This window comes from Macrosteles quadrilineatus, unplaced genomic scaffold (genome assembly GCF_028750875.1).
Source record: "Macrosteles quadrilineatus isolate MER2022 unplaced genomic scaffold, UCM_ALF_1.0 Scaffold_32__1_contigs__length_1466915, whole genome shotgun sequence".
Classification (NCBI taxonomy): Eukaryota; Metazoa; Arthropoda; class Insecta; order Hemiptera; family Cicadellidae; genus Macrosteles; species Macrosteles quadrilineatus.
The window spans coordinates 211,415-221,601 of record NW_026542625.1 but is presented as its reverse complement, the minus strand read 5'-3'; the positions used below and the strand labels follow the sequence as shown (position 1 = coordinate 221,601).

Sequence of the window (10,187 nt, the reverse complement as noted above, 5' to 3'; positions counted from 1 at the left end):
AATTTCGTCATTCTGTTTATACACCTTTTTAATAATGTTGTTTTCAATTTGTTGTAATTCTAAAGTATGTACTTGTTGGATAGCACTGATTTCGTCTAGTTCCTTACGCATGTTGTTTTGATTTTCTGATAGAGTGTTAAATTTAGTATTTAATTCATTTTTAACCTCGTTTTTGACATCATTTAGGCCCTTATTAAGTTTGTTTTCAACACTAGCTACTTCAGCTTTTACTTCGTTTAGGTCGCTTTTTACTTCATTTAGACCTTTATCGATTTTATTTCCAAGCAGTTCGAATAATGAAATTAATTTGCATTGAAAATCATCCGTAACGACTGTCGACTTAGTTGGTGAGGCATTGACAGGTGCAGTGACGTCACTGTTTAACTTTGTGAGAGTCAGCTGGCAGGGAGAATGAGACGGGATAGCATCGGAAGTCTTCGGTGGCGTTCGGGTGTTGTCGTCGGCGAAGACCGGCATCTGTTGGCCTTGACATTCAAGATGGCGAATTCCAGTGTCAGTTTCTGCTTGAGAAATGGTGTCTGCCATGTTTACTTCTGCTTCGGTTTTAATAAACTCGGTGAAAAGTTCGTTATTATTTTGCCCGGGTAGATTGTTGGATTGTTCGACTTCGTGTTGTGTTATTACGTTGTCGGGTTGTGCGGGATTTACGAACAAACTGTGTTGTGTGAATGTTGAAGTGTTATTATTGTCAGTGGGGACTTGAATGTTGTCAACTGTGTCAGTCATTATTGGGTTGGGAATGGTATTGCGGGACCTTAAATTATAATTATGGGGCATGGGATTACACAAGAAGGGAAAAAGGATATTGTTTACAGTTATGGTATGTTAACTTAATAAGTACATGTTCATGTCCAATCAGTAGTTGTGGATGACCACGCTGAAACACTTCTTCAGGGATTTCCTGTAAATAAGACCATTTATTTTTCATTTGTTCTGAATTCATAGACTGTATTGGTAAGTGCAAGGCTGTCAAAGTCTTCACGTTGTTTAGAGTCAAGTGTTCGCCTGTATCTCCTATAACTGTCAGTGTTACAGTCTGAGATTCTTTTTCTGTATAAACACTTCCATCTGTCCAGGAGAAAGATACAGGTTTAGTAGGTCCATCAATTTCGAGTTCTTCAACCAATCCCTTTTCGATGACAGAAATAGTTGAACCGTCATCAATTAAAGCAAATGTTTCAATTTGCTTGCCATTTTTTCCTACCAATGTTACTGAGAGAACCCTCAACAACACTCTTGCAACAGGTTCTTCTTGAAACCCCATATGTTCACTGTGAATTTCCAATTTAGGTGTCTCTTTATTAGCACCTTCTTCTTTTGAGGTCACGTGTAACAGTTTATTATGGAAATAGGTGCAGCCATTAACTCCACAAGCAAGTTTGTTACGACAAGTCATCGCTCGGTGTTTAGTCTTCAAGCAATTGAAACACAGACTGTTACTCTTTACTGTCTCCCATCTTTTATTTACATCGTACTTTAGGAATTGCTTGCATTCTGTCAATGTATGGTCTTGTTTTTTACAGCAAACACATAGGCTATACGTTTTTTAAACTTCTTGTCACCTTCATGTTGTACTAATACAAAGTTCTTGGAGTTTGATTCATTTCTTGATGACATGTTTTTAAAGTTTCCACTAGTAGATGTACTGGGAGTACATATAATTGCTGCATCCGCCACAGAAGAGAGCCACGTCGAAAAGCTGTCGGGGCCAATTGGTTGTTTCAATTGAGACTGTGGTGAAGTGACAAACATTCCCCAGTTGAGCTTCATGTTGGTGGACAGTTTTTCTGTGAGCTCTTCCATAAGTTGTGGGTTAAACAAGTAGTGGTCCTGCTTCAAGGATTTTACCGTAACTACTAAGTTCCTTACCATGTCACTAAAAGCAACCAAAGTGTCAGGCTTGTAGTCCTTAGTTGGTGGTCGACCTTTCACGCTTGCTATGAGATTTTTAATAATTATATCTGGTCTTCCGAAACGCCATTCAAACAAATTAACAATTTCTGGTACGTTCTCAGGATATATCAACAGTGCTGATATCATTTCTTTAGCTTTTCCAGTAATACACTTCTGAAGTCTTTGAAGATTCTCCAAATCAGTGTAGTCATTAATTTCAGTAGATCGCCTGTATTCAGCTATCCAAGCGGGCCATTGGTCTAAATCTCCGCTGAAATTAGGTAGAGCAGACAATATTCTCGCCGGCATCTTCTCCCTAAATATCATTTTATCAGGTTGACAATCTCGAGGGAAACACGAAACATCTCGAGGAATTCTCCTTCTTTCGCTGAAAGCTACAGTCCTTGCTTCTCGAGGATTTTCACAGTTTTCTTCTCGAGGCTGGAAACTAGACTGTACTTCGTGATGCGGCAAGGATACCTCCTGCTGTACACTCTTCATAATATTTACTGGAACATTAGTACAAGGCTTCAAAACGTTATTTTTATTAATGTCTTCAGCTTGATCCTTTGTCTGCATCCACTTTTCAACAGCTTCCTTTGTGGGCAACGGTCGTGGAAGAGAAGAAATTGAAGTCCTAGATGATCTGCTACTGACTCTTGTCGATCCCCTGCTAAGCGATGACAGTCTGTCTTCAAGTAGCTTCTTCTTCATTTCTATTTCCTTCCGCTTGGCTTCTTCCTCTACTCGGGCAAGTCTTTCATCAGCTGCTGCTATTTTTACTGCTGCCTCTGCCTCTGCTTTCTCCGCCGCCGCCTTTGCTTTAGCACATGATACAACAAGGGACGTTTCTTCTTCCTGTATCTTAATCAATTCGTCCATAACCTCTAAAACACTTTCATTCCTACTCCTACTTGAGCTAGTTTTATGAGATCTTACCGACAAAGGAATATGCTTATCACTTACTGCCTCATTATTTTTACCATCAAAATCCTGAGATTTTATAGCAGACTTCTTGACTTTGGACCTTGTAAATGCTCCAGTAGTCGACATTTAGTTGATTCGCAAAAGTTTCGGCACCAATGTTCAAAATGAATAGTTTAAATTATTTAGCTAATAAAACTCATGTTCTTTTCATTACATTTATTTTTAAACCAATAAACCAGCTGATCAATGTTAATATTAAATTATAATGAATCATTGCTATATGGATACTAAATTTGCATTCAGCTTACTATAACATACTATAATAAGAAAACTATTTAACAAATGTACAGACAAAACTCTAATTTTATTTATATAGATGAGGATATCTAGTTCAAAAGGAACTCGAACTTTTTGTCATGACAGTAACTGCTTAAATGGTAATTACTCTTCGTGAAATTTGTTTTACAGTCGAAGTGTCGTGTTATTTTCACAAATCTCACTTAAGGCCAGCCAAGTGGGCCATGGTCCGTAAGAGGCATCTGTTAAACATCTGTCAAGATATAGGTACTATCTTAGGCAAGCTTTCTGTGTTTGGATGTTATTAGACACGATATGAGCACAATGAACTTCTTCTGCAGATGAATAATCCGTTGGAAAGAGAAATATAAGCCGATTTAATAAATGTCACAATCCAATCGCATTAAAATGGCTCAGGCCTGAAATTTTTTTTAGTATCGAGTTTGGGCATATTTTTTGTTACTATCTGGGTAAGTTACCGGTGCACTTTGAGACATTTTTTTTTAGAGATAAATTACATGGTTTTTGTTGTTTTTTAGTTAGTTTCATAACATTCAAAGGCTCTATTGTGTTTTCACTAAGCTGAATGAATACATCGAAGTAACATATCCAAAATTCTGCAATAAATTGTAATTTTGCAGATTAATGACTATCTGCAAAATTACAATTTATTGCAGAATTCTAAATAATGGACACATTTCTTCATAAAAATTTATAAAAAATTAATCCAGTTGCTGTAAACCACTATTAATTTAACAAAATATGGACACGGCTCATATGGGCAATTTGCCCTTCTGTACTTGTATTATTTTGTTTTGTATTACGCAATCGAAATCTTTTCCAATAATTGAAAACCTGTATGAAAATAATCTCATGAACCTATGATGATCTGTTTTCAACAATATGACAAAATATCGGCAAAAGTGGTCAAAAAGGCAGACACCAACCCGTACAACAGATATAAGTTAACTCGATAAGAAATCATTTTAAGAGTTACTGTATTATTAAGATTTTCCAATGATTTCGTAATTGAGCGTTATATTGTAAAACATGAGATGATGCAGAACAAAATAATCAAGAATTAATATCAAAAAATTACATTTAAAATGCTTCTTATTGACAAACTCAGTAAGTCCCTATAATAAATGTTGTTCAAAATACAATTTAAATACTAGGTGTGCAATGCAGTTGTATGCTTGCAATATTGAGCGGAGCTAGCATATTAATCCAATACTTTTCTAAAGTCAATTTTACATCTGTTCCTCGAAAATGAGATTAAAATACCTGCAGATCCAATGTCAATGGTATATTTGGTTCACTTAAATGGAATGTCTATTTGCAGTATTCTTAGTCAATAAGTCTGGTTCACGCAAATGAATTGTCTACTTGCATGAACCAAAGTTTACGTTCATCTGGTTCTTATATATTAAATGTCTAATTACAGTATCCAATGCCAATGATACATTTGGTTCGGATGAATAAAATGCCTATTTGCATTATCCAAAGGCAATGGTACGCCATTGACGGTTTACATAAATGGAATGTCTATTTGCAGTATTCCAAGTTAATGATACGAATTGTTTACTTGCGGTATCCAAAGCCAATGATACGACGGGTTCACGTAAACGAATTGTTTACTTGGAGTATCCAAACTCAATGGTGCATTTGGTTCATGTAAATGAATTGTCTACTTGCAGGATCCAAAGCAGTGGTTCATTTGACTCACTAAAATGGAGTGTATATTTGCAGTATCCAAAGTCAATGGTACGCCTTGTTCACGCCAATGGAATGTCTACTTGCAGTATCCAAACTCAATTGTATGTAGGCCTAGATTTGGTTCACATAAATGGAATGGCTATTTGGATTATTAAAAGTCAATGGTGCATCAGCCTTATTCCGCCGACCATAATTATTGGTATTTCATTTTGTAGTAAATTATACTCAATGATATTAATCCGATTGTTCTTCCCTTTTTCTCTGTACGGATTCTGTAATGTGCTATTTAGATGATTCGTTGACTAACATATGTCGCGACTCTTGTTTACCTTTTTATTGTTATCTCGCTAATAATGTCATGGCAACCAATTAACCCATAAGGCCCATGTTAAATTTCCAAAAGTTTGAATTCACGTAGAGAAAAGCCCTGTGGTCCGATTTGTACCATTTCAGATTTATACCTTCCCATGGTCGGTTACTATGATTGTGCTAAATTTGATGCAGATCGCTTCAGCCGTTCAGGAGGAGTATTTGTAAAACAAAAGCAGGAGTGTAGTATAAGAGCTTCGCTCGCTTCGCTTCGCTCCGCTCAATTAACAGCTGTTTCATTAAAAATTAGTGACAAATTATCCATATGGTCATAATGTAAACAAATTTGGGAAGGGAATTTTAAAGGCCTCTGGGGCAGAGCCCCTGGGGAATATACTTGGTTTTTCTTTTGATGGGTCATCTACAGACCAAGACCTTTCTTTGGACACCTCTACAAAGTTTCTACGCCCAGCCATTCTCTCAAATTTAAGGAGACAAAGTTTACAATTAAATATTTTGATATCCCCATGTTAATCGTATGGGAGGAAACCCAACTTTGATGGAAGATCCTGCCCAAACTAGTAAAGATTTCAAAAAATTAAAAAAAAAACTTTGCAAAACTACAGATCAGGGCAATTTTTTTCACTTTAATCATCAAAAACAGTCCAAAAATGAGGAAGAAGTTCTGTTTACAAAAATCAGCTTAGCGTATTATTTAGGCCTATATAATAGAAGAATAATAAACTTCGTCCTGGCATATCTGTTTTAAATTTCTACTGCTACACTTGCAACACTTTACACTTTTAGTTTACTTAATTTGATATGAACTTTTCTTATCAACGATTGATTTTAAGTATATCATTGTCAAAATGTGTACCGCACCTATTTTACCAACTTCATGTAACAATTCATTACTTTTGGATGAATTTTTAAAATTAGGTCTACTTTCAAATGAACAATTATTATAATTTAAAGCTTATCGGTCGAAATCACAGTAAATATTCAGTACTAAATGTATGTACATAGACCAATGACAACGTGTATCCAAAATAATAAATCTATTTTTTTACATTGGAAATCCATTAGAACTCATGCACGGATGCCAGGATACATAATATTATTCACGTACAACAGTGCTTACATAGACACACCCATTACGATTTACATAATCAGAACACTTCCAACAAAACTAATCTCAAACTAAATATTTCTTGTTGAATTACCATATCCATGTTATGATTATAAAACTGTATTGATTATTTTAACTCCATGTGGGTATAAGCCTTTACTTTATGCAATCGATCAAAAATACGTAATTTACAGGCTTCTCTATTTTCACCCCATGCTGTAAATAAAACAGGTAATTGTAATAATTTATTTCATTTGATTTGATTTTCTCTTTACGTTTTGTTGTTATTTTGTCACCAGCATGGCATAACCCATAAGGGCCATGTTAATTTTTTAATTTCAAATTAATTTCTTGTGCTTAATTTTTGAGTCTATTTTAATTTATAAGGGGATTCTTAACATCAACAGGTAAATTGTTTTCTAACAGTTATTTGTAGATTTTCACTGCGATTCACACGAGTGAAGAAAAAGGTTTTAAAGAAACATGCTTGCCTTTTAATATATAGATTATTACTGATTCCTCTAAATATTTCTTCACACAAACGTATAGTGGGTAAAAATACCACAGGCCGAAAGGGTTTAGCAGCTCTCGATCGTTTAAAGTTCTCGTCTTCTACTCGAACTTGAAAGGATGATCTCGAGCCAGCAAGACCTCATTTTCTGCCCTAGGTACGAAATATCTCGAAATAGCTCACAATCGAGGGTGTTTGGAGATGAACGGAAATCTTCGATGATTTCAAATAGCTGCTAAAGAGTTACTTATCGGCCAAAAATATTTTTTTTTTCAAACATAAAATTGATCATAATGTAAAACTGTGAGGTTAGAAATGTTTTTTGTAGTTTTGAAATTTTCTCTATGGGAGTCCATAGAAGCTAACGGCCATCTTAAATTTGCCCGCTATTAGAGCAATGATAATTTCGTTGATTTCAAACAGCCGCTGAAGAGTTATTTAAAGTACAAAAATATTTTTTCGAACATCTGAGTTATTTTAATTTAAATATCTAGTATACTGTGAGAATAGAAATCTTCTTTGTAGTTATTTAGTTGTTTTAAGTGTTAGAAAGTGTAGGCTCCAAGGACTCTAAAAGTAGTCGACTTCGCCTCGAGCTTAGAAAAAATGATCTCGAGACGGCAAAACCTAATTTTCGGCCCTAGGAACGAAATATACTATAGAGCCTGAATAAGTAACATCAACTGTTTAACAGTGGCTTGGTTGAGTTCCCATAAATCTTTTATAAAATTATCTAGTCAAATTTTAGAGTACCATGTTAGAATACTATAGACTATTATACAATTACTTGGGTGTACCTTTGTAGTACTATTACTGGGTCTATTTTTTACCCTTATAAGTAAGATACAATCGTTTTGTTGTATTAGTGCGTATAGTAATCATTCAATAACCTTTTAGATTTCTTTCACATAAAGGTAAATGTAGTAAACTAGTTTACAAACAATTTAGTGTAACTAAAATTGATTTAGAGTGATTCAATGTGGGTATTTCTTGAATTCTTTTAAGTCATCAAACATAATCCATCGAATTTAATACCCACATTTTATTCAAGTTATATCTTAAAGTTTTTTACTCACAAGCTAAACTTGACCTTGCAGTTAGAGGAAAAACGTGATAAGTTGTTTTAATGAAAAATTAAAATTAGATGTAGAATAAAAGGCTGAAAAATAATTAATCCGACTACTATATTATAAATTGTTATTTGAACGTTAAAAACTTTAAAGTATTTTTCACTGAATAACAATAAGTGTAAAATGCAAAGGAGTGTGTTTGCTTGTTTATTGTGATTGATTTACTAACATTTATGTTTAACTGATTATACATATCTAAAATAATGTAAGTTAATGTTGGATAGAATATCTTCAGAAATATAATATGGCGAGTTATAACATCAACGTTTAGGATTAAAGCATAACAGATAGAGTATTTTTGTACATCAACGAGTTGAAAAAGCTGGCAAAGATAAATGATGGGGGTTGAGGACTTCGTAGTGCTTTTTAAACGTTTCACAAAGCTTTTATGTGAAAATAGGTCAGGATTCTTAACCACTTTGTCCTGTCAGAGTAAAGATGAATAAGATGAAGTGGTTAAGTTAATTTAAAAAATAAAGCACACTTTCAACAAGTAAAGCAGACCGTGGTTTTTCTGCAAAAATCTAAAGAACTAAAGATATGTTTTAGCAAAGAATATATCAAATAGTAAAAGTGAAAGACAATTTAAAACTGTTTTTTTATATTTTGTATTGCATCCTAATTGCGATGTACAATGTAAGTTTGACATTTTCTCTCTTGTATATTTTCTCTCCATAGGTTTGTTGTTTGTCTCACATCATAACATCATCGTGGTTTCTGGTTTTCTGTCTGCTGTAACCATACAAGACAAATTATAAGTTCAATTTCCAATGTGATAATAGTATAACAAGCTTATTCCAACTTATGAATTCGTTAAAATAATATTTTTTTCAATAGGGAATTAATCTGACATTTTTAAGGAGATATTTGAGCTGAAATATAATCAGTCAAATTAGCATTCCCTTAGTCTGCAGATTTGCTACGTTGGGGTATAATACTATAGCTATAATTTTAAAACTGTTTTAAGAAACAATCTGCAAGTTGAAAATCACATGAAAAAAAATAAAATAAAGAAAAAAATGAGGCTTGGTAGTTAAACGACTTCCTGCCTCTTTAAAATATTCTTATAAACTTCAGATTGATTGAAGAAAACGTATCTGCAAATGAAATGGAAATATAAAATTAAATGAAGGTGTTAAACATTAACAAATAAAAGTACATTACAATAAGTAGTATTTTAATTCACATAATTATGTGGTACTGCTATTGTAAATTTCCTTGCTGCAATAATCATAAACTTGCTGTTACATTACCCTGTAATATTGAGCTACCATTAGAATTATTATCATTTATGATATGGTTTCACTATTTTACAATTTTCTTAAGTTTAAGCGTATATTAGTAATCTTTACTGAAATAATTTAAAGTATAAATTCGTATAAAACCGCTCATTTAAATATTGATACGTTCACATTTAGAAGATGGTAAATCACAAAAAGTTGCAGTTTATTTCTGTCTACTATCAGTAACATTTTATTTTTGTACTGAATATTTCCGGATTTATCAAAAACAATTAGTCTATTAAGTCTCCGATCATAGTAAAATTGTATAATACTAATACGTATATTTCCAAACATAATATTAAATATTTTTAGGAACACTAATGAAAATAACAATTTCAAAAATAACAAATTAAAAAATGATTCTCTAATGGTATTATGGTAGAATTGTTAAATCAATTAAAACCTTACACATTGGGTTGTGCATGTTTATCTACCTTAAATCTTAAAAACAACTGCTCTTGTCAGGTTTTTTCCAAAACAAATTACAGTAGAAAGGCAATTTCGTCCAGGATTTATCGTAAACAAACGTCCTAAAAAGAGAATGTCAAGGGTCACAAGAGGTATTAAAACAACTGCCATCTAATGATGGAAAACCTCTTCATTGTAATTTTAAATTCGTCATTTATTCTCAAATAATAATATTTAGGGTCTCCGGGCCAGACTTGTTTACTTCAGCAGGTAAAAACTGTAACTAAAATAGGTTTTACATATCGTCAACAACTCAATCAGTTATAACCTGAGTTCAGATCATGTCAACTGGTACCGCGAGTGTTGCATTCCTGTTAATTTTATGTTCGTATTTTTGTAATTGTAAAATGTGTCCATGTTATGTGTTTCCAATGTGACGACGCTGCTTCAGCTGACTTAAGATGTCTGATGATGGCATGTTAATCCCGAAACGGCCCTAACTCAGGTTACAACTTATTGAGCTGTTGACAAAAAATAAAACCTATTTGTTAGTTATATCCCAG

At 33.5% G+C, this 10,187-nt stretch overlaps 2 protein-coding genes across 4 annotated transcripts in view; both read right to left on the bottom strand.

The window, feature by feature from the left end:
* Positions 1-802: 802 nt before the first annotated feature.
* Positions 803-1,417, bottom strand: LOC129005767 (uncharacterized). The gene has a single exon (XM_054434777.1). The coding sequence runs from the start codon at positions 1,415-1,417 to the stop codon at positions 803-805; it is 615 nt and encodes a 204-aa protein (XP_054290752.1).
* Positions 1,418-8,551: 7,134 nt separating this feature from the next.
* The window catches only part of LOC129005764 (uncharacterized), an 84,434-nt gene continuing 82,798 nt past the window's right edge, over positions 8,552-10,187 (bottom strand). For 2 of the 3 annotated variants that reach the window (XM_054434765.1, XM_054434767.1), the window contains one exon: positions 8,552-8,671. In XM_054434765.1, the coding sequence (XP_054290740.1) occupies positions 8,639-8,671 (33 nt within the window). In that variant the 3' untranslated portion in view covers positions 8,552-8,638. The remainder of the gene's footprint in view (positions 8,672-10,187) is intronic. The other variant, XM_054434766.1, reaches the window with a different exon arrangement.